Genomic DNA, 25,676 nt, shown 5'->3' with positions numbered 1-25,676 from the left:
TCTTCTCTGGTGCTTTTTGTTGAATGCCATTCATGTTCAGGGCTTTTCCTAGTGAACACATGGACTTTAGCAAGTTGGAGACATTTTTCCATGTGCTTTGCTGTTACCAGGGGGTTCTTCACCTGCTGGTTTCACATTTGTGCATTGCACCCTAGCTGTGATCTATACCGAATCCTAACAGTTTTGTATTTCCTCTATTTGTTGTCTTATTGTGGACTGATGAACATCAAGGTCTTTAGAATGGTTTTTGTAGGCTTTTCCTGCTTTATGCTTTTTTTTTTTCTATTTGGGCACTGTTCACATGAGCAAATCCTTGAAAAGAGCAGTTTGTGTGTTTGTGGTGTAAGGCTGGCCATACACTATTGACTTTCTAACAAATTCATTTTTTATAGGGCTTAGCAAGTCTGTCCCAAGAACACCAAGTAATAGGATATCTCTATTTTGAGTACACAGACAGCAAAACATGCACATTTAATTAGTGTAGTGGGGAGTAGTTGCTTTCTGTGCCCTCCTGTCCTGTCACACCTGTACGTTCTCATTTCTTATACTGTGTCACCGGAACAGGAAATAAGGAGCTCTGACCCCCTCCCCAACACAGCAACAGAAGTTTTGTCTCTTACCCCCTTATATCTCCTCTTACGACCCCATCTACCTCTATCTACCTAACTTCTGCCTCTCAGATGAGCAACAACTGACATCAATGATTTTTTTTATCCATCTGTAAGGTAGGGAGTCTTCCCAATGACCACCATTGTAAGGAACGTTCTTCCTGGTGACCATCACACCAGCATACTGTGAGCTGTAGATATAGTAGCAATAAGTGAGGGTACCCTGAGCCCAGAAAGTTATTTGAATGGTTCAAAGAGAAAAGGTTGAGAAAAGCTGGGCTAAGTATTCAGTAGGATCTCAGTAGGGGATTCAGCCCATCATACTCCACCTACAGATGTAGTATCAATTTTGGCTAGACTTTATTTTACTTACTAGACCTTGATGACATATTTACATGTATTCAAAGAATTATAGCCTATGGGTTAGCTAGACATCCATTTGAATGGTTATTGCCATTATTATTAGTGACAGACACAGTTTGTGTTACAGATTACCTTTTTAACGACTAGGGAACGAGGTGTAATTGCAATGACATCAGCTATTTTTAGTGACATATGGAAGCAGGTGCACGAAAAGCAATACTACATAGATTTATCACCTCTCTAGCACCACTTTGGATTCTGCTTTCTATAAATTAAATATTAACAATGATAAAGTAAATTAAACGTGTGCATGCATACATTAGCAAGCATTAGGGTTTCTGCATAGATCAGCTTTCCTAAATGCAGTATATTTAGTTGCGTGAGGCATGAGTTCTGCTGTTCTCAGATCACGGGTCAGAATGAGAGTAAATGTGGTTGCTATTTAGAGCAACATGTAAGATGCCCCCAACCTGATACTTTTAAGTTCAACACGTTATAGATGATGGTTACACAGTCTATCCCTCAAAATGACATTTTTTTCTATGTTGCTGCAAGAGGCAAGCTGAATGTGCAGAGCTGGAATTTTGGGAATTGTTTGACCGTTTTTTAAGCAAACCTTTCCTTTGCCAGTGCAGTGCAAAACACTCTTCCCCTACCCAGTAGGACATACTTTTCTATCTTGATGCTCCATTTAGTTACTGGGTATAAAGAAAATACCAGGTAAGTCCGAATCCAAGGGGGGGGGGGCATGTAGCTCAATCTATGTGGCTTTGCTGGTGCTTGATAAATGGCCCGTGGCATAGAATTTCTAAGTTCCGACTGGACCGACTCAAAGCATACACACGGTGGTCTTTCTTGGAGTGACAAGTGAGTGAAGGTAAGGAATGTACATCTGGTGACTCTAAAAATGTAAGGAAGACTGGGGAAGACTATAGGGTACCACAGACCTTATCAGAAACCCTTGCCAGGCTTTTGTTGAAAAGTCGATCCATCAAGTTCACTTTAACCAGCTTTCTAGGATTACTTCAATATAACTGGTACCAATTGTTTCTAAACAAAAGCATGCATGCCTGTGTGTGTTGGGTCAGCTGATTTCTCCAGGCACTGCCTAGATGACTGATATTTTGTTAGGAATTGATTGTCCAGGTTGCACTTTCATAGCCGATGATTATTCAAAAGGTCAGAGTTGAGGGGTATGCTTGGTGGATAAGCATGTACACCTGGCTGATACAATCATACATATTTGTGCCAGTCCCTTCATCGTTCTAGAGAACATCCAATCAATGGTCACATCCTCAAACCACCATCTGTCAATGTTTATTTTTAACCTATTGTTTACTCATCAGTTTTATGTTTGGTGTTTTAATTTCCTTTTACAAAACATTATTATTTGTTTTCTTATTTTATTGACATTGTTTTTTATTTATTGCTTATAATTACTATTTCTTTTTTTCTGTCATTAACATTTGTGTTATCTATTTTTTTTTGTTTGTTTTTTACGTGTTGTTTGTGTTTTGACCCAGAACTCCAGTATCATGTCATATGTGAGTAACTCATTTTGTTTTATTTTATTTCATTATTACATTTGTTTAGAATTTTGTATCATTTTTGTATGTGTTAGCTGTGTATGTGTGTGTGTGTGTGTGTGTATGTGTATATATATATATATATATATATATATATATATAATATATTCACACAGTGGTTTTAAAGCCTTAAAGTCGATGTAAACCCTCACATATACGCAGGGAAGTGAACATCCTCAGATGATACACAAAGATGAAACAAATCTCCCTACATAGGTTTTCCATGTATATCGGCTATCTTCAGCTTGCTATATTCTTTAGAAAGTGCACATGGTGTTAGAGATTTTTTCTTCCTATTCAGCTGTGGGAGTGTAGTCTTGGCATACACTGTGTGACAGATGTTTGGAGGAAAGGGGCATACCCCCTCCACATAGGCAGAAGAAGGAAGGAATGTGCAAAGCTGTGCTGTGACAAGACAAGCGCTCTGCTAATCTATTTATAGCACCCACCCAGACACAAATTTGAGGCTGGTTTTATCTCGGCTGTCTGAGAACTTGTCAGAAGTTATCATGCTGATAACAGAAGAGCAAAGCAGCAGAAAGACATGGGACTTAGGGCTTTGGAGAGAGATAAGAAAGCACAACAGCTATATGTGCCCATGTCAAATTTCATGAATCAGGTTTACATCCACTTTAAGGCTTTTCACCTTCTGTACTGTAGCTGATCCACAGACCCCCCCTTTTCTTTACCTAAGCCCGATCTGATCCAGTGATGTGGCTCCAGCCCATGTCTCTCTCTTCATTGGCGAGATTAATGCCAGCAGGAACCATTGGCTTCCGCCGCTGTCAATCAAATCCAGTGACACAGGAGCAGGGGTTGGGGACAAGCCCCGCTGTCTGTGTCAATGTGTTAGCCTGCATTGGGTGTCCCCAGGGAAAGTGTCTTTCCCTGGGGGCACTCAATGAAGAGGAGGGACCTGGAGTGCCAGCCGGGGACCCCAGAAGAGGAGGATCTGGGCTGCTTTTTGCACAACCATTACACAGAGCAGTTAAGTATAGACATGTTTTTTTTTTTTTATTTAAAAAAAGCAAGGTTTACAACCATTTTAAAAGATTTTTTTTTTTTTTTGCTAGAACACCCAAAATATCTTTTACAAATAGTTGCCAGTTTTAGTGGTTTCTAACAGTTTAGGAACACCTGCTGTGTGTTTACACAAGAGGGCTGCCAGGCTGCCAAGACCTGTGTTGTAAATTTTGAAAATGTATTTCTGTATAGTACTTATAGAAACAGATGTGAGGCCTTGTTTTATAGTACTTTACTAATTGTTCAAAATATGGTAATACTAGTGTGTATGATCTGGACACAGGTTCACTTTACCATTAGGGTTAGTTTATATTATTGTTGTGATTATTTCTACATCCTAATATCATATATTCTATAAGTATCAGTGACAGACTTTTACAATAAAAATGTACTTGTATAAATTTAATGGTGCTAAAAGTTTTCAATTTTACACCAGAAACGACCATGCCGTTTTTGACATTGATCTCAGTAGCATCTGAAACTGACTGATGCCATCGACACAAGCCACAAGCCCAAAGCCCATGGACACAGGTCCTTATAGAAAAATGGGGGAGTCCAACTCGGCTATCCCATTCATCTCTATCGAGCTTGTACTTGTCTGTAAACTGGAGCAAAGCTGCTGATTGAAAATCCAATGTAAAGTGGAACTGCCCAGTATCTGAGGGCTAATATTGGTTATAATAGATTATGGGAGGTTGTAACAAGGCTTTTGTTACAAAGGTACGCCTTTGCTTTAAGTCCATTCTCCTTAACTTATGCGCATGCAAAGCAAGAACAAAAAATTGGCTCTTGCATGTCTGTTTCTGTAATTCACAAATGCAAATGACAAAGATGAGCCCCATTTCCCTGCAGGAACAGCTTTCCGCAGTAGTCATTGAGCTTTTCTTGGCTACTAAAAGCATGTGATGTCACAGTTTTCTTTTTTTTTTATTCCTTTTTCTTTTTTGCTCTTTGACTTTTGTTTATAAATGATGTGTTTCTAAAGTACGCTGATATATTATATTGGGCTATCTTTTTTTATTCTCAGGGAGAGCTAGAACATCAACTCCTGCAAGCCAACCCTATTTTGGAAGCTTTTGGAAATGCCAAGACTGTGAAAAATGACAACTCTTCCCGATTTGTAAGAAGATACCCCTTCCACTTTTATTATATTTTCATTTTTAAGAATTTTATATTAAGAAGAAAAATGTATATTCAAAACTATCTTTTTGGTTTTTGGTCAAATGGTTTTTATTTGAAATTATTCCGTTTTGCAAAAACAAGAAAATAAAAAATGACACTCGTGTACAAAATCAGACATGAGAAAGCCTTCGAGCAGACAATTTTTGAACATACACATCAAAACATCACATTAACATGAGAAAAACACAGTAACAAGTATCTCTATTCCAACGGTATCGGGTATACATATGAAAGAACTGTCACGTGTCATATAGAACCTTTCAGTCAATCAGAAAGCAGAACAAGAACAATAAACAAATACATCTGCTTACACGCAATAGCCTATGAGGACAAATCCCCTACTCGCATTACAGTGCAAGGGCCTGGACATCTTGGGCCAATATTATATTAGGCATGCCCATTATAGTACAGCTATAACCAATCAGATTAACATTGTAGTAACCAAAGTGTGGCTAAAGAGAGAGGGGAACATTTGTTAGATGTGCCCCTAATTTTATATACCTGTTTTTCAATCAATAAGGTGGAGTTTACTTGCAATCGCCAGTTCTTAAATGTGGGAGGACTGGGAGATAACCACTTCATAGCAATCGTTTTTTGGTGCAATAAATAACAAATGTATAGGGTACAACAATATTCTTGCCTTTGTGGGATTTGTTCCTAGTCAATATCTCTAAGCAAGCACAAAATAGGAAGTGACTCAAGTTGTTTGCTATACTCAAAACTATTTATATACTCAAAACCGTTTTTGGGTATTTATTGCTGTCCATGTTCCTGTTGGGAAAATGTATTCTTTCTATTTATCCTTTTGACCATTGTTACTGGGATAGAAGCTGATGGGAAATGCAATATTGCACATTTGTCACCACATTAGATGGGACAAAATCCTCTTAACATAGAAACATGTCTAGTGCCCACTGTCTAAGCCCTTGTACACACGGTCGGAGATTCCGACAACCAAATCCGTCTGAGTAATTCCGACGGATTAATTCCGGAAGAGGTCCGGAAGTGATGTTGCATACACACGGTCGGACTAAGTTGTCGGAAAATCCGATTGTACATAACATGATGACGTTATTTCGTTAGGACGGGACTACGTTCAGGCTAGTAGCCAATAGCTTTGGTCTAGGAATTTGATCTGAGCATGCGTGGCACTTTGTCCATCGGAGTAGGCTACACATGATCGGAGTATGTCCGATCGGAGCATTTTGTCGGAAAATTTTACCGGCAAGTTGGAAAAGTTGGTCCGTCGGATATTCAGACGGAAACAGTCCGATGCTGACCACACACAGTCGGAATATCCGACAAGACGGTCCGATAGGAAACATTCCATCGGAATCTCCGACCGTGTGTACAAGGGCTTAGAGGGGACTTACCTCCACTTTAGATATATTTTCTTTACTTCCTTTTATGTCTCTGGGAGAGGATGTAAAGGGAAGTTCTCCGAGGGGACGTAGACAGCACAATAGGTTTTGGTTTTAAATATACTTTGAGGAATGTATTAGTCAATTTATCAATGTTTTCAGCCAGGAAGCACTTAACTTTCACCCATTAGTCACACATTTTTTCTAATTGAATGTTATGGAAAAACATGTTAATATTGTGTGAAAGTTTTGTGAATGCTGCCTGAAAACATTAATGAATATACCCCGTCATGTTATCCCCCCAAGCAATCAACCTTTAAATTGCATTTGTTTTTTTTCAGCTTTAAACAAATTGTATGCTTTAATTTTTTTAACCTAAAATAGAAAAAAAGAGTATAAGTAGGACATATGGGGAAAGCAAAAATGACCATGTTAAAAGCCCAAGCAGAGTAAATAATATGTTATATATTGTTACTGAACATTCGTACACACACTGGTCTTTCTAGTACAGGGATCTCAAAACTTTCTAAAGAAAGGGCCAGTTTACTGTCCTTCAAACTTCAGAAGGGCCAGACTGTGGCCAGTGGGAGTAGAAAATGCCCCGGTGTCAGTGGGAGTACACAATATTTAAGGCTTGGTGGTAAGTGGGAGTTACAAAATTACATAGCAACTGTGGTCTATAGGAAGAGGAATTGTGCCATATCATTGGTATCAGTAGAAGGAATTATGCCCTATTGTTAGTTTCAGTGGGAGAAATAGTGTCCCTTTATTGGTCAGTGGGAGAAATAGTGTCCCTTTGGTCAGTGGGATGAATAGTACCCTTTTGTTGGTGTCAGTGAGATGAATAGTGTCCCTTTGTTGGTGTCATTGACAGGAATAGTGTCCCTTTGTTGGTCAGTGGGAGGAATAGTGACACTTTGTTGGTGTCAGTGGGAGGAATAGTGCTTCTTTGTTGGGGTTAGTGGGAGGAATAGTGTCCATTTGTTGGTCAGTGGGAGAAATAGTGTCCCTTTGTTGGTCAGTGGAAGGAATAGTGCTCTTTTGTTGGTGTTAATGGGAGGAATAGTGCCCCTATGTTGGTGTCAGTGGGAGGAATTAAGCCCCCAAGGGCTGGATAAAGTCAAAGGGCCACATCTGCCCCACAGGCCATAGTTTGGAGACCACTGTTCTAGTATAGTCAAGAAATTGCCAGCCTGGATCTGTGTATCATCTCGCCAGTACAATAATGAATGAATTCAAATAATTGAATGTGCGCACCAACCTTTTCTGTGTCGTCACAACTTTAGTGTGATTGTAATTGGTGTAAATCAGTGGTCTCCAAACTGCGGCCGGGGGGCCAGATGTGGCCCTTTTCTTGCCTTTATCTGGCCCTTGGGGCACTATTCCACCAACTGACACCATAGATGGGGCACTATTCCCCCCATTAAAACCAATTATGAGGCACTGATGCCAGGGCATATTCTACTCCCACCTACCACAGCTCGGCCCCCCTAAGACCCGAAGAACAGTAACCTGGCCCCTTTCTTAGAAAGTTTGGAGACCCCTGGTGCAATTGATCTATGGTGTGGATAAAAGTCCTTACTCCCCCCAGTGGTAGCTGCACATTTTTATGACTTTTTGTAATGCTTGGGACTCTAATCACTAAATATCTTCTCCCCCAGACGTTATGAATTTAATATGAGTAGATTCTAAATGAAACAACTCTCTCACTCACATGGTTAATCTTGTTTATAAAATCATGCCTGAAGATTGCCAAACCAACTAATTATGTTCCGACTGTCATTTTATCGTTGTTAACAGAAGGGTGGAAAATGAATGAAAACCTCAGTGTAACAACACCATTGTTCTTATAAATAAGTCCCATTGAATTTAAGTCTCCTAAGCGGAACAAGAAGATATAATCTATGCTAAAAGCTTGTGCTGGCTTGTGTATTTCTGTCATGCCATTATGATTTATATTTTGATTGAAATCTCCTAGGGTAAATTTATCCGAATTAATTTTGATGTCGCTGGATACATCGTTGGAGCCAACATTGAAACCTGTATCCTTTCATCCTGTGCATGCTGTTATACTACTGCCCACCTACGCTACCTATACATCAGTAACACTGCTCATTACTCCATTGAATGGCTCTTTTGTTATTTGTGATAAACAGCCACATGATTTCTTTACCATCCCTGGTTTTTATCCCTTTTGTTGAAAATGCAGAAAACACATTTCTTTTGTTCCCTGAATTGCCAAGATGTGCTATATTCTGTTATTCTTGTTTACTTGGTAATGTGGGTGACATTTTTATAGCGTTCTAAATAATTTATTACTGCAACATTAAAGTTGAACCTTGATAAAACACCTAAATACCCACAAGATATATAGGGCTTTTTTACCTATCAAATAATTAGTATCTCTGGCCATCCAGTCCTGGAATGGCTCTTTCACACCACATCAGTTGAGCCGCGTTGATTTGCTCTCATTAATGCAGGCTCAGCATCAGGGCAATTGCAAACAAAGCTTTTTCTACGCCCTGTTCACACCACAACACTGCCCCAAAGTAGGCTGTTGTAAATAAAAATGCAGACATTCTAAAAAAAAAAATTGCGTTGCTGGGGTGCATAAAGATGAATAAAAGGTCATTTTGTGACATTTCAATAAGTAAAAAAAAAAAAGAAGAAGAAAAAAACGCCCCTTATGGCTGCTACACAATGGACCATTTTAGTGTGTAGACTGGTGTGAATGAGCCCTTACAGGTCTCGTCCTCTCCTCAGTCTGTAAAAGGAGTAACAGTGGACTGACAAAGGTCACTATTTGGCGCACTATAGTGAGACTCCAAGGGGGTCACGTAAAGCTATTTGCGATTCTATCAAATGTACATAAGCACATATAAATAAAGTCTCTGAATGAGCAATGTGGAAGGTGTCAACACTGTGAAGCAGCCAGTTCAATAGAGCTATAAGTGACTCTGTGGGTAACAAAGGAAGAGCGCTTCTAAGTGTAGTAGATCTTGACACCTTAATAATTAAAAAGTAGGCAACTCACAGGAGTAAAAGGGATAGTGCTTGCAGAAGTATCTCCAGTGTTCCACAAGCACTGTAGGAAGCACTGGAAGCCAGGGGGATCACCTGGGACTGCATGATTAGCGGCACTTACATGCTTCTACAAGTGCTATCCTTCTTTACTCTTGTGAGTTGCCTCATTTTTAATTATTAGGCTTCATGTACACTAGAGCTCCTAAACTTCAGTTTTTTTTGCCAAGTCAACTCCATAAAAGCCTATATGTCCCTGTACACGTAGGCTTTTACCAGAGTTTAGGAGCTTCTGTGGTTAGGGGAGCTTCAACCTCCCTCTCCTAAACGAGGAAGAACTGCGTACCGGATTGGAACGTTTTGAACACTGGCAGCAAAACACGGCAAAATCATGATTTCACTGCATTTTCCCGCGGGTGGTGGTCAAAGTAGGCTATGTGTACATGAAGCCTTAAAATGTCAAGACCTACTACACTTGGAAGCACTGTTCCCTCTTCCTTTGTAACAGTGGACTGTCAGCAAAAATCAATTTTCTAGTTGCCTGCATATACAGTACAATACAATCACTTCTCAATATTTTATTGCTATTTTGAACACCATAATATTCCCTATAGTCTGTCTTCTAGTGCCGCACACACACGACCGGACTTTTCGACGGACTAGGTCCGCTGGAACAAATCCGCCAGACAATCCGATCGTGTGCGGGCTTCATCGGACCTTTGCTGTCTAAAAATCAGACGGACTTTAGATTTAAACATGCTTCAAATCTTTCCGACGGTCGAAAAATACATTTGTGTGTATGCTACTCCGACGGAGGCAAACTGACGCTAGGGCAGCTATTGGCTACGAACTTCCTTATTCTAGTCCGGTCGTACGTCATCATGTTCAAATCCATCTGACTTTGGTGTGCTTGTGTGTGGCCAAGTCAGTTCGTTCGGAAAGTCCATCGGAACTCCGCCTAAAGTCCGTCGGGAAGACTGTCAGACCTAGTCCGTCGAAAACTCCGGTCGTGTGTATACGGCAATAGGCAAATTCCCCCCTCACCTTCTAGCAGCAATACAATGTGCTAAACATATAAATGTTCTTTGTGTCTAACTAAAAGCTTTCTTAGTATGAAGAAGAATGATGTATTGTGATCCACAGAAACCGACAGTTAGTGAACAAACTTTGACCTTTGCACAAGAGCAAACGACTATTATTACAAAGCTCCTATCTAATTATGATATCGCCATTAAGTTTTCTTGGTACCCCCTTAACTGCCTCCTACAGATTTACTGGAGAAATCCCGAGCAATTCGCCAAGCCAAGGATGAAAGGACATTCCATGTTTTTTACCAGATTTTAGCGGGAGCAGGGGAGCATGTGAAAAGTAAGCCGTTACATTTTAGACGCACATTCCAGAGGCTTTCGCCTTGTACAGTTATATTGTGTGTTATCTGGAATATTGAGATGTGAATATTTTAAGTATATCACTTTCTTGTTCTTTGATGCTCCTGCGTTTTAAATGTTTTCAAACTAGTAAGGTAATGTTATTTACGCTTTGGGTGAAGTCCTGTGTGTAAGACACCACTGGATACCAAAGCAAATATAACCATAGTTTGGCATTTTGGAGTACTTTAATTGGCATTTAAGTCTTCTTATCTTTTATTTTCCATTTCCTGTCCTGACCTTCGGAAGGTCTTACCCTCTTCATGACCAGGGCATTTTTTGCTACTCAGCACTGTGCTGCTTTAACTGGCAATTGCGTGGTCATGCATCTCTGTACCCAAATAGAGCTTCTTTTTTGTGGTATTTTTAATCACCACTGGGTTTTTTATTTTTTTGCTATATAAACTATAAAATACTGAAAATGTTGAAAAAAAGCATGTTTTTCTTAATTTGTATTATAAAAATTTCGCAAAGAAAAATTGTCTTCATATATTTAGGCCAAATTTATTCTACTACATTTCTTTGGTAAAAATAACTAAAATCAGAGTCTGTAGGAAAGAGTCTATAAACTTTGGTATATATATTTTAAAATTGATCAGTCCTGATGTACCGACAGCCTATCTCGTTTCTTGAGGCCCTTAGATGCCAGGACAGTACAAATACTCCCCAAATTACCCCTTTTTTTGAGTAGACCATCCAAGGTTTTCAGTAAGAGGCATGGCAAGTTGTAATTTTCTGTCACAATTTTTTGGAAAACTAAGAATTTTCTTTTAAATACCGTCACCAGTGCAGTACAGCATTATCATAAGACTGGTGTGGCAGTGATCAGGGACATTGACTGGTGACAGTATGTAAAAAGAAAAAAATATATAATTATGTATTACATTTTTGAAACATTTTTTCTTTTTTTTTAACAAATCATTTTTTTTTTTACATAATGTCATCAGAATAGTTCAGTGTCTCTGGGGGAAGGGGGTGATCAGGGATTTTTTTTACACCGTGTTTGCTTGTTGTAGTGATGATCACTGTAACAGTAATCGTTTTCAACTGTCTTGGCTGAATGGTTTTCATTCATGACTCGTTTACTATTGTGATGCTGTGATTGGCCACAACTACAACATGGTACAGGATGCTGTGATTGGCCCAGGTACCATGATGACCTATCACAGATCACACACTGTAGTAAACAATGATGTCATGAATGGATTTCATTCATGACTGTTGCTTACTAGGTGACATGATATTCCACAGCTATCATGTGGTATGTGGGCCGATCACAGTGGCTCAATACCGAGCACCGCAGATCACGCCACTGTGCACCCCAGGGGGGCGCGTGCAGTTGCATGAGTAGGACATTGTACTGGTATATCACGGTATCTGCTCAAGCCACCGGCCAGCAGTAAAAATACTGTCAGAAAGTGTTTAAGGTACCAACGCACATTAAATAGAATTTAAAAAAAGTGCTTTAACCCATCGATTTACCGGTTTCCCAAAATGGTTACATTGAAGGCATGCCATGCATGATAACTGTCACAGTCACTTGTCTCTCAGCTGAACTGTCAAGCCATCAAATGGCTGGTATGATAACTAATCACATGTGTAGCACCATGGCAACTGCACATCAGATAGAGGCCAATATAGCAGCTTTTTGGCTGTAAAGGATCGGAGGGTTTAGTTACACAGCAGTAGTCAGTAAGCACCAATACTTGTCATTTGAATAAAAACAAAGACTGTTTCTAGAACATGCAGGTTAAAGAAACAGGTTCCATTTAATACTATGCCTTCAGCTGCTTATACTCATCCTCCCTTCTAAAAGCAGTTTAAAAAATGTAAAACTAGTGGATGAAGTACCCGGGAAAATAGTGCTACTATAGGCTAGTCTTCTCATATGAATGACAGGTGAAAAGCAACACAAATTATTCCTAATTTCAAAAAAAAATGATCATCTGCCTTTGACCCTTACATCATAAAAATATACCTATTATTTTTCTTCTAACATTTTTTTTATTATGCCTTTGGCTTTATTGTTGCAGTTGACATGGTGTTCTGGTTTTCTCTCTTCTAGCTGACTTACTTTTGGAGGGCTTCAACCAGTATCGCTTTTTATCCAATGGAAACGTCACCATTCCAGGACAGCAGGACAAAGAGATCTTCCACGAGACAATGGAGTCCATGAAAATCATGGGAATTAGTCATGAAGAAATCATGTGTAAGTAACAGGTTGTCCCCATTTTGATGACAATGGAATGTTGTTCAGCATTACGTATTGGAAATATGCCATTATTGAGTACTTGGAGGGAGAGACTATGTACGTGCTTATGAATGTGGCATAAAATGTTGCTGCTGTCACGTAAAGAAACTTTGCAATACAGGAGCATGTAATCATTAGATTGTATAAAAAAAAAAAAAAAGGTAATAAATATGTATTATAAATGTTGCAATTTCTTAAATTTGTCATTTATACATGTTGGATAAATGGCATTAAAGTTTCTAGTAGAGATTGTGTGTTTCCAAAATAAAATAAATAGGACTTTATAGGTTTTCACAAGAAAGTAATTTTTGGCTTCTTCCTAATAAAATCTAACATATTTATAGATATACATTAAAAGACATTAAAAACATTAACCTCCCTGGCGGTATGATTATTTCTGATTTTAGGTGCCGAAAGCTGTACAATTATTTTGCATGGAAATTTGGCGTTTTATATTGTAGGCCTGCAATTCTTATGAATAACTCTCTTAAATCTGTTCAAACCAGAGTCTAGCAGACATCCCGGGTATGATAAAGTTTATAATATAATAAATAATGATAATAAATAATAATAAAAATTATTCAATAATGTATTCAAATCCAAAAACACTGAAATTTGCTCAGTTGCAGAATTGTCGCTGTCATTAGATTTAGTGTTTGATGACGAATTTCCCCACAAATCGCTATCGCTCAATTCTGCAAGTGATTCTAATTTATTATCGCTGTTTTCTAGTTGGTCTAAAATCACTTTTGAAATAAAGGGACACTTTTTGGTTGCTATGGACAATCTCCAAATTCCAGGCAGAAAAAAACAGTATTTATAATATAAAAGTTCATGCAGGGCACTGGACAGACTACTAGGGACAAAGGGGGTGTATATTTTTTTATACAGTACTGTAATTTTACAGATTACAGTACTGTATAAAAAAAAATATATATATATGTGTTTTGTGTATTTTAACTTTTTTGAATCTGGCGCTGATTTCCGCTCCCGTGCATCGTAACGTCGCAGGGAACGGAGCACGGCGGCACTCGGGCACTGTGTGAATTGAGCGGAGGACGGCTCGCACACAGCTTGGAGGACATCGCTGGATCCAGGGGACAAGGTAAGTAACCTCTCCCTGTATCCAGCGATGCGATCCTGAGTCTGACTCGGGGTTACCGCTCGTGGTACTGAAATTGCAGCCCGAACCAGACTCGGGATTACCGCCAGGGAGATTAATAAGTAAAAGGCATATTCAACCGTATTCGTTTCTATAGGTCAGTTCATTGCATCTGTATCAGAGGCGGGCCCTTCCATTAAGGGCGCACGAGCACTGACCCCCCCTATCCATGCGTCTGGCCCCTTGCATGACCAGATGCATGAATTCCAATTGGGGGGGGGGGGGGGGTTGAAGCACCTGATTATAGCCAGAGACTCTCTAATAGACTTCAAAATAGATAGGATGGGCCCGGGGCGCAGAGCACTGTCCATCACCCGATTGGCTGAAAGGATAGGTGAGTAGGAGATGCACAGGGGGGGGGGGGGTTGTTCCCCCCCCCACCACCCCAAAAAAACAAAGACACCAGCCGCCACTGATCTGTATAGCGCTAAACAAAATATTAATATAGGGGTTGATTTACTAAAAGCAGTTAGGCTGTTCACTTTGCAAGGGAATTTTCACTTAGCTTAGTAAAAGCGGTAAAAATCACTTTGCAAAGAACACCCAATCACATGCCAGCAAAATACAAAAAAAAAGATGATGCATTTTTGCTTGCTTGAGAGGCAAAGGCAAAAGACAAGGGCAAAAGGAAAGCATCACATGTACTGTAGGTAGAAGGCCACTGTGCCATAAGGAAGGATTAGTAGTGTTGCTTATTGTTTTAGATGTTTAGATTCCTTTTAGATAAGGGCAGGCAGGATCTCACTTGTACTGATGCCTCTTCTGTTGTTCTATAGAAATTCTCCTCTGTCCATGCCCCCCCCAGCCCTGCTGCTGTAATCTTGCAGTGGGGTGGGGGTTAAGACAACTGAAGGGTCCTCACAGGCTCTCATCAAGGGCGATTATAGTCAGGCTCTGCTGATGAGAGCATGGGGCAACGCCTTAGTTGTGTTAACTCAGTGGAAGATTACAGCGGTGGTGGTGGGGGGCCATGGGCAAAAGAGGAATCAGCACAAAGGACACAATATAAGTTCCTTGTGCTGATTTTTTGTATCTTTGTTACGCTTAAGCTTTAACAGTAGCTTAGGATAGGAAATGTAAAATGATTCTCACCAACAATTTTTTTTTATCTGAAATAGATATGTAAAATAAGTGAGATGCTATTTACTATATATACATACAGTTTGTTGTGTTTGTAGTGAGCATCCCTTAATTATTGTGTTGTAATGTCTTTCACCAGCTATGCTGAGGATGGTATCTGCTGTTCTCCAGTTTGGCAATATTGTCTTTCGGAAGGAGAGGAACACAGACCAAGCATCCATGCCAGATAACACAGGTGTGTCATTCTTTACTGATATTGTATTGGGTATCCCCCTGTGACCTCCTGCATTGTCTTTAATTCATGTCACACTGGATTCAATTGCATTTCAACAATACAAGCTGTCATACTTATCTGCATGCTTTTAGAGCTTGCCTGAACAAAACAATGAATCCAAATCCATTAACATCGATCTTAGAACATTCATATGTGGACAGATCCTATTGCACAGAAGATCTAAATATTTACTGTATGATCAATTTCTTATAAATCATGCAGTGGGAATGTTTTGTACTTCATATAGAATTGTATAGGTTTTTGTATTTTGGGGGAACTGCATTTGCCCCAGCTACAATGAGGAGATTTTATCAAAACAGAAGCCTGGATCTGGAGCAGCTGTGCATGGCAAATCTGCATCTATCATTTACAAAACTTAAAGTTGTTGTAAACGCTCACATATGCCCAGTGAAAGGACTATCCTCAGGTGATACACAAAGAGCAAACAAATCCTTCTACATAAGTAGTATCTGACTGTCTTTTCTCTACATCCGAATTTATAATCTTGTCTGAGAGCTTAGAAAAAAGGAGACAAGGAGCTGAAGTTACACTCTGCAGAGCTCAGTGAGCAGAGCTCTGAGAGCTGATTGGTGGGAATGGACACACCCCCTCCACACAGCTCACAGGATCAGTTGGAGGTCCCTCCCCTGTCACCATTTTTCTCTTGGTGTCAGGAAAACTTATCAGAAGTGATTCATGCTGATAGTAGCGGAACAAAGTAAAGCAGAGAGAAATTACATTTAGTGATCCTAATTGGGATAAGTTCACACTTTAGAGGGATATGCTTTGTTCATATTTGAGGTTTACAACTACTTTAAAGAAGAACTAAACACAAAACAGTTACAAGTTAAGGCATTCCATAAATGATAACTGCCACAGTTGCTTGTTCTTCTGACTGAACTGTAAAGCCATCAAATGACTGATCACATGTGCAGCGCCATGGCAACTGTAGATCAAACAAAATCTACAATGGCACCTTTTTTTACTGCAAAGAATAGGAGGTTTTATTTTCACTTTAACTGAACAGGTTGAAGCAAGAGGCAGATCGGTTCTATGCACAGCTGCTCCAGGTTCGACAGATTCTCCCAATGTATGTTCATTGCACAGTATGAAACATGTCACACCCCACTGACCCGACACTCTATGTATTTCATGCTGTCTGATGTCTATTATCTTATTTCATGCTTCTGATATGCCTTGCAAGTAACTCACAAACTTGTTGAACCTTTTTTTGGATTTCTTGTTGGACATTTTCTTAATATTGATCCTCACAAAGCTTATATCTGTAAAGGCTCAATTCATAGTAGAATTGCTTTTTTGGAGCTTCTTTATAATGTGTATTTATCAACACTTCCATTGGTTGGTTGTTTATATATATTTTTTGCTTCTTTTATGTAGCCGCACAGAAACTGTGCCATCTTTTGGGACTTAATGTGACCGAGTTTACACGTGCCATCTTGATGCCGAAGATTAAAGTTGGGCGTGATTACGTCCAGAAGGCACAGACTAAGGAACAGGTGAGCTTTCTTAACTTCTTATTATTTATTATATGTGGCATCTTTGCACCATACATACCCCACACAGGGATTTACTTTACACTGATACCTATGTCTGCATTTTTCCTCTACAGGCTGACTTTGCTGTGGAAGCTCTTGCTAAAGCCCTTTATGAAAGGCTTTTCCGCTGGCTGGTCCATCGCATCAACAGAGCGCTGGATAGGACCAAGCGACAAGGTGCATCATTCATAGGGATCCTGGACATAGCTGGCTTTGAAATCTTTGAGGTAAACATAAAGGTGTGATAGATGGATTTTTGCATTATCAGTAAGTCCACCTGTGCTTAGTGGTGCCTCTCCAAGCTGAGGTGTGAAGTAGAGGTCGACCGATATATCGCCGATATTTGCAGTTTTTTAAATAATCGGCATCGGCCGATTGTGCTGATAAAAAGCCGATTCTACAGCGGGACTTTGAAATGACTTCTGTAAGAAGTCAGTGTAAGTTGCCTGAGTCATCATAGCAACACTTTCCTCCTCTCTGGGCAGACTGCCAAGAAAAGAACTAAATGATACAATGTTTACACTTGAATGAATGAAGTCATCTCTGTGTGTAGAAGTTCTCAGTTTAACCATTTAAAGACTAAATCTTTTCTGACACTTGTTGCTTACAAGTAAAAATCCTGTATTTTCTGCCAGAAAATCACTTAGACCCCCCAAAAATTATATATATATTTTTTTAGCAGAGATCCTAGGGAATAAAATAGCGGTTGTTGCAATATTTTATGTCACACGGCATTTTCAAATGCATTTTTTTGGGAAAAAAATACACCATTTAAAAAATAAAAATAAAATAAAAACAGTAAAGTTAGCCCATTTTTTTTTTTTTTTGTCCAAAAGTTTTGACTACGGTACCTATTTTTATTTAATATATAGGTTTTTTTTTTTTTTTTATCTAGATCATACATACAAGTAAACTGATTGTAGGTTTGTTTTGTTTAATAAATGTTTAAATGTAAGAAATTTTCTGTATCACTTATGAAGACTGCTTTCACACTGGAGCGGACAGGCGTTGATGGTAAAACGCAAGTTTTAGCGGCTCTTTACCATCATTTTAGCGGTGCTATTTGGCTGCTAGTGGGGCACATATAACCCAGCTAGCGGCCAAGGAAGAGGTTAAATGCGCCCATGAAGCACCGCTGCCAAATGGCATTGCATGCGCTTCGGCAGTGGTACCCATTCATATCAATGGGCAGGAGTGGTGGAGGAGCGGTATACACCACTCCAAACGTGCTGCTTGCAGGACTTTTTTTTTAAGATCCTGCCAGCGCATCGCCTCAGTGTGAAAGCACTCTGTCTTTTACACAGACTGCAGGGGAGCCATTTTGCAGGCACTTTACAGGCGCTATTTTTAGCCCAAAAGCACCTTAAAAAACGCCCCAGTGGGAAAGGTGTGTTAGATCAAGGGGGATTAAAAATAAATAAATAAAATAAAATCGGCCTAACATATCGGCCCAAAAAAATCGGCATCGTATATCGGCTATCGGCCGCCATGATTTCTAAATATCGGCATCGGCCAGAGAAAAACCCATATCGGTCGACCTCTAGTGTGAGGCCCTGCTGGTGCTCACAGGGATTATGAGGATGGTGGTGTGAAAAGTGACTCATCCAGCGAGAGGTGAACATTAAAGCAAGAAACCGCCGCACACGTAAGCCAATCCTAGGAAGCCTCAATCAATGCTGCTCTTCAGACCACGCCCACTGACAGTTCGCCCCGCCCACTATTGCTCAATCATAGAGGTGGAGCATGGAGCAAATTGGATCATGCTTTAGTGTTTTGTTTTGTTTTTTTGCCTTCCTCTGGGTCAGCTGTGGGTATTGAATATTGTATATGGAGGTTTTCTTTTTTTTTTCTCTGTCGGTTGAAGTGGATGGACTTGTGTTTTTTTTCAACCAGATTAAGTAATTATGTAGAAAAAATAAAGATGTTGTGTGCTGCCACTTAATCTTATTTAAAACGTGAGGCTGCTGCTATCACTAAATGTGTTCCCACGTACAGTGCAATGAAATCTATATAATGTGTGATAGAGCTGCCTAATGGTAGACAATCAATAATTAATTGACAAACAAAAAATAGTGACTACCATACATGATGAATTACCAGAAAATCTGTGCTAAACATAAACAATAAGCATCCAAGTGTTGTATGATGAAAAAGATATAAAAAAATATATTTAATAAATTATATAAAGAGTCCTAACAGTCCACACATAAAGTGCTCTAATAGTGCATCTTTGGACAAGACCCATAAATGGGCCAACACAGCATAAAGGAAATCAGTTGTATACACCAGATGGTAGGTCATCTGCTCACTTCCTCCTCAGATGGTAAAGCTTCGCAGATAGGATAATAGCGCTCTCAGAATAATGGAAACAATCTTCAGTAGTGCAGTATCATGGTTAATAAGCATACAAAAGTACCAACAAGCTTAGGAAATACACTCACATTTATTCAATTAAAAACAAGCAAAGTAGTATAACAAAGTATCAAGCAGGATTTCAGAACATCCAGATAGTGGCACACGCTGCCTGCCTCCACCTTTACGCATTACACCACCCTCCCATGTGGCTTCTTCAGAAGACAATGATGAGTGCATCCTGGTTCCATGCGTAGCTCCAGAGTGCAGGAATGTATTTATAGTGAGGCATCACTTTAGGTTGTTATCATTCAGTACTTTCCTTCACCGTGGATGCTGTGATACATATCTGCATTTTTGCTAGATGTCATTTCACATTGTGCCTCACCTAGTTTTCTAATGTAACACAAAATTAATGTTGGGTGCTTTTAGTTTCATAATATGATATGCATATTAATAATATAATAATACATTTCTGACATATTATGTTTGCAGCTGAACTCATTTGAACAGCTTTGTATTAATTACACAAATGAGAAACTGCAGCAGCTCTTCAATCACACCATGTTCATTCTGGAACAAGAGGAATACCAGCGGGAAGGCATTGAGTGGAACTTCATTGATTTTGGCCTGGATTTGCAGCCTTGCATTGATCTCATTGAGAGACCGGTGAGAAGAATTTTTTTCGACTATTTGTCACTTCTGTCTGCATAACTGTTGTTAGGTCCACCAACAAAGGAAAGTCCCGTGCTGTTATCTAGTTTTATAGATATACCTGCAAACATTCCATCCTTAGGTGAGCCCCTCTGTGAATCTTTGACAGTTACCATCTTTACAATGCTTGGTTAATATGTAAAGAAGCTGGAATCTTATTGTTTTGTTATTGAGATAAAACTGCTTTCTAGCAAAGGAACTGATGATATGGTACTCAAAATATTCTATTAACTGTTATCATATAACTTCAACCAAAGGTCATGTGAACAAAGTTGAGGTGGACTATGTGGGGGCATGAAGATTTCAAAGCAAGACTCAATATGGTTATTATAAAATGTATATATATATTTTTTTGATAAATAAGGGTTTGGATTCTTAGTTGTCAACTGTTAGCTGCAAAATACCTCACAGTTTTCTGATATTTCCATGCAGTTGCTGTGCAAGAGTACAACCGTATAGCCAAATGCCTGTGTCCCTTTTGGGGAGATTTCCCTTTGCTTGCTGTTAGGACAGAAAGTGATGAAACTTCTCCCCAACAAGGAATGAAACAATAGCAAGAACAGTGGAGAAGGCTCTTACATTTATGAACTAACATTGATTGCCAATCACTCAAAAATAGATCTGAAGAAATCGGTGTTAATTTTCAGATTCATGGTGTACATGGAACATGCAGGGTACTATTCATGCAGCACACCCACCCTGGAAATAATAGTGCCTAGTTCACAGTTGAGCTTCCTTTCTAGAAACAGGCTGATCCATAGATGAAAAGTGAGTGCAAAGAATAATATAGTGCGAGTTTAGAGGGGTTGAGTTTGCCTAAAAACCACACAGAAGGACACAGTAAAACTGCTTGACACATAACCAAAAGCAAACAAAAAAAAAAGAACATTCTGAGATTAATGTCCTTGTTCTTGCTTTCAGGCCAATCCTCCAGGTGTCCTGTCCTTGCTGGATGAAGAATGCTGGTTCCCAAAAGCCACTGATAAAAGTTTTGTGGAGAAGGTTATCCAAGAACTTGGCACCCATCCTAAATTCCAGAAGCCTAGACAACTGCGAGACAAGGCTGATCTGAGCATAATCCACTATGCTGGCAAGGTGAGTCATATTGTCATGGCTGTATTGTAAAGCATACTGAATCCATTATTTGTTACCTTTTATAAAGTAGATCAAGGCGCACAAACGGGTAAAATATGTGGGTAAGTAGAAAGGACCATGCTGTCCTTGCTGTCTAACATTACAGTTCCTAATATTGAATATATATATATATATATATATATATATATATATATATATATATATAATATACTATACTGAAGATGCAAACACGGACATGGCCTGTTTAAATATACCATTTAACCTGTTTTGTTACATATATTTGACAATTGCGCATAAATAATTGTTGATTCTGCCAGAAATCTAGAAAGCATGTAACTTCCTCCCAGTGCATTACTTAAATCCTTAAACATTGTTATCAGCTCTATCAACTTAGTCTCTGAACTACATAACATACATAACACCTCAGCCCTATATTATGGGGATGTAAAAGGGACAGGTCTTCTGTTGCCAAAGTGCTGAGGGTGGCAACACTGCTTGAGTGTTGTCATCCTAGGACAGGGTGTGTGCTACTGGCAGGCTAAATAATAGGAAAAAAAAGCCTGAATAAAAGAAACAAATGGTATGTTAATTTGCAATATACAGTATCTCACAGTACACCCCTCACATTTTTGTAAATATTTTATTATACCTTTTCATTTGACAACACTGAAGAAATGACACTTTGCTACAATGTAAAGTAGTGAGTGTACAGCTTGTATATCAGTGCGAATTTGCTGTCCCCTCAAAATAACTCAACACACAGCCATTAATGTCTAAACCACTGGAAACAAAAGTGAGTACACACCTAAGTGAAAATGTCCAAATTGGGCCCAATCAGCCATTTTCCCTCCCCGGTGTCATATGACTCATTAGTTTTACAAGGTCTCATGTGTGAATGGGGAGCAGGTGTGTTAAATTTGGTATTATCGCTCTCCCTCTCTCATACTGGTCACTGGAAGTTCAACGTGGTACCTCATGGCCAAGAACTCTTTGAGGATCTGAAAACACAAATTTTTGCTCTGCATAAAGATGGGCTAGGCTATAAGAAGATTGTCAAGACCCCCCTGAGACTGAGCTGCAGCACGGTGGCCAAGACCATACAGTGTTTTTTACAGGACAGGTTCCACTCGGAACATGCTTCGCCATGGTTGACCAAAGAAGTTGAGTGCATATGCTCAGCATCATATCCAGAGGTTGTCTTTGGGAAATAGACGTATGAGTGCTGCCAGCATTGCTGCAGATGTTGAAGGGGTGGCGGGGTCAGCCTGTCAGTGCTCAGACCATACGCTGTACGCTGCATCAAATTTGTCTGCATGACTGTCATCCTAGAAGGAAGCGTCTTCTAAAGATGATGCTCACAAAAGCCTGCAAACAGTTTGCTGAAGACAAGCAGACTAAGGACATGGATTACTGAAACCATGTTCTGTGGTCTGACAAACTTATTTGGTTCAGATTGTGTCAAGGGTGTGTGGTGGCAACCAGTTGAGGATTACAAAGACAAGTGTGTCTTGCCTACAGTCAAGCATGGTGGTGGGAGTGTAATGGTCTGGGGCTGCATGAGTGCTATCGACACTGGGAAGCTACAGTTCATTGAGGGAACCATGAAGGCCAACATGTACTGTGACATACCGAATCAAAGCATGATCCCCTCCCTTCGGAGACTGGGCCACAGGGCACTATTCCAACATAACAACCCCAAACACACCTCCAAGATGACCACTGCCTTACTGAAGAAGTTGAGGGTAAAAGTGATGGACTGGCCAAGCATGCCTCCAGACCTAAACCCTATTGAGCATCTGTGGGGCATCCTCAAACAGAAGATGGAGGACATCAAGGTCTCTAACACCCACCAGCTCCGTGATGTCGTCATGGAGGAGTGGAAGAGGACTCCAGTGGCAACCTGTGAAGCTCTGGTGAATTCTCCATGCCCAAAAGGGTTAAGGCAGTGCTGGAAAATAATGACGGCCACACAAAATATTCACACTTTGGGCCCAATTTGGACATTTTCACTTAAGGGTGTACTCACTTTTGTTGCCAGTGGTTTAGACATTAATAGCTGTGTGTTGAGTTATTTTGAAGGGACAGCAAATGTACACTGTTATACAAGCTGTACAGTCCAGTTTTAGTAAATGTTTAATTTGAGTTCTAGATTCATTATATATATATATATATATATATATATATATATACTTTTTCTTGTATAATTGTTCCACTCCTAGGGCTCCACTTAGATTTATGCATAATACATGCAGATACAATTTTTTGGCATTCAATGTATATTTTTACAGCACACTTTGTGCTTCTTCATTGCATATGTCCTCATTACAAAGGCCAAAGTGGGTGTTTACTGAGGTTGTCGCTTGTCTCCAGCATGCAGTGTCCTGCTGAAGTTTACAGGTCTGCTCTGTGATAACGGTGTACATGTCTGTGTATTTTATGATTGTTCTGGGCTTTTAACAGGTGGACTATAAAGCAGATGAATGGTTGATGAAGAACATGGACCCTTTGAATGATAATGTGGCCACTCTACTTCATCAGAGCACAGACAAATTTACAGGAGAGCTCTGGAAAGATGGTGAGTGAAGGAGAAATGTTGAGGACAGAATGTTAGATGCGAGTCAGTAGTTTACTGTACCGTACTGCAAAGCATATGGCGTTTGTTTTGACATCCTGCATTATATAACCTATTGTTTAGAAAGAAACGTTACGTCACAAAAAAAACACTTATCTTACATGGATTGGTATAGTGTTCTAGTCCATATACTCTATTATTAATCTATAAAAACAAAGATTGCAGAGTATTACTTTTCCCTTGTGTAATTGAATGATATAAACAACTACTGTTCACTGCACTGCAACCACAGTCTTCATTTTTGTATGTACTATAACAACAGCTTACTTTAAAGTGACGCTGTAACCAGCCAAACCTTATGAATTGAACTCCTCACTCAAACATCACATTCCCTAAAAGTGCCTCCAAACTCTTCTCCTATCTGGTGCCGTGGTCCCAGGAGCCCTGACACTGCACATACACAGAATGTATCACTCATATCCCATTTACCAATGTGTGTTTTCCCATGGACCTCTAAGGTGTGTGTAATCCTTTGCAAGATGGGGGTGAACTTCCCAAAGTGTCTTGGGTGCTTGGTTGAGTGAGCCAGGTTTGAAGTTTGCTGGGGTGCACAAGAGCAGCTATGGGAAAAGACAAATATATTCTAGGCAGATATTTTAGGTTTAAAAAGGTTAAGTTAGAGACTGGATTATATTTTATAGAGAATGATTGTTAAAAAAAAAAAATAAATAAAAAAAACCTCAAAAGAGTTTTTTACTGAAAAAAAAATGTAAAAACTTTTTTTCATTTTTCAATGAAGCACATGGTCAGAGGGGCTTAACACTCCCACATCTGTTGTTTTACTGGAACAAGTAGTGGCAGTTTTAGGTTTCATCTTCAAGCAGCTAAATGGAAGGGATTAACTGTAGGTGGGAGTTTCCATTTAAGATGAAAACCTCTTTAAAGGCTAAGTTCAGGGTGCCCCAGGTGGGGGAGGTTTGCTTAGCAGCATATTACAACAAACATATTGTATCCTAAATATGGGTGTAACATGTTGCAAAAGGTGGCGTTAGCCTTTAAACTTAAAGGGTAACTTCACTTTTGTGTAAAAAATATTGCAAAAAAATTATTTAACATATACAACTGGGCCATTTTATAATATATAAGAACAGAAAAAAATTGTACGCTTAGTCCCAAAGGAGGTAATGCAGCAACTTGTGTTCCATACACAAATTACAAAAATAATTACTTTAAAAGGTGTGCAAAACCAATATCTCTGTAGTGATCAATACAAAAATATGTGTGAAAAAAATAAGGTTAACTCATATTAAACCATAATAATGTGCATCAAATCAGATTAAATGATAAAATAGCCGTTCCATAACATATAATTCACTTATGCATAACAAAGAAATAAACTTCAATGTGAAATATTTAAACGTCCAATTGTGAAATTTTGAAAATGATGAAAGTTCATGTGTAAGAATCCTAAACCGCCTCACAGCCAGTTCCCTTACCAAACAGTAATGATCTCTAATTGATAAGAGATCAACAGTGCAGAAATCAGCCAATTGGGGCCACCACTCAGGATACTACTGACTCCACAACCTTCACGATCCTTCACTGGTTATCCAAAGCCAGCACCTCGAAGTAATGGTAGGAGAAAGAACAAAAGGACATAGCGTAGTATGCTAAAACCACGTTTTATTAAAGGTATATATACATCAGGGATCATCAGTGGATGTACAACATCCTATGCAACTGGCCTCACTCTACACGTGTTTTGTCTGGTGCAACGGACATCTTCAGGTGATCCCCATCATACAGAGGCGAATGTTTCTTTTCTCCTCGAAAGTTGAGTTACGCTTTAAATTGTAAATAATTTGTATAGTTTTGGTTACCATTTATCTTCTTCAGAATAAATATCAATGGATTTAACATTGGTGGGATTTAATAAAAATCCATATGTTAATGTGTACGCCAATATATTCTGCATTTCATTGCTAAGCAGTTACCTTCTAAAAGCTTTAGTCAGCATCTTGCCATCTAAAGGATAACTAAGTTTCAAAG

General features: G+C 39.3%; 1 protein-coding gene across 7 annotated transcripts in view; it reads left to right on the top strand.

Annotated features, from left to right (window-relative positions):
• LOC143934056 (myosin-10-like) overlaps positions 1–25,676 on the top strand; it is a 297,595-nt gene that overhangs the window by 211,002 nt on the left and 60,917 nt on the right. For 5 of the 7 annotated variants that reach the window (XM_077457325.1, XM_077457331.1, XM_077457328.1 and 2 more), the window contains exons 6-16: positions 2,495–2,515; positions 4,608–4,700; positions 8,102–8,165; positions 10,414–10,512; positions 12,637–12,780; positions 15,204–15,299; positions 16,737–16,855; positions 16,969–17,121; positions 19,742–19,915; positions 20,882–21,055; positions 23,516–23,630. In XM_077457325.1, the coding sequence (XP_077313451.1) occupies positions 2,495–2,515; positions 4,608–4,700; positions 8,102–8,165; positions 10,414–10,512; positions 12,637–12,780; positions 15,204–15,299; positions 16,737–16,855; positions 16,969–17,121; positions 19,742–19,915; positions 20,882–21,055; positions 23,516–23,630 (1,252 nt within the window). The remainder of the gene's footprint in view (positions 1–2,494; positions 2,516–4,607; positions 4,701–8,101; positions 8,166–10,413; positions 10,513–12,636; positions 12,781–15,203; positions 15,300–16,736; positions 16,856–16,968; positions 17,122–19,741; positions 19,916–20,881; positions 21,056–23,515; positions 23,631–25,676) is intronic. The other 2 variants (XM_077457329.1, XM_077457326.1) reach the window with 1 other exon arrangement.

This window comes from Lithobates pipiens, unplaced genomic scaffold (genome assembly GCF_037356315.1).
Source record: "Lithobates pipiens isolate NorthernLeopardFrog02 unplaced genomic scaffold, aLitPip1_a1.2 Scaffold_27, whole genome shotgun sequence".
Taxonomy (NCBI): domain Eukaryota; kingdom Metazoa; phylum Chordata; class Amphibia; order Anura; family Ranidae; genus Lithobates; species Lithobates pipiens.
Note: the sequence above shows the minus strand (reverse complement) of the source record. Positions and strands in the feature narration are given on the sequence as shown.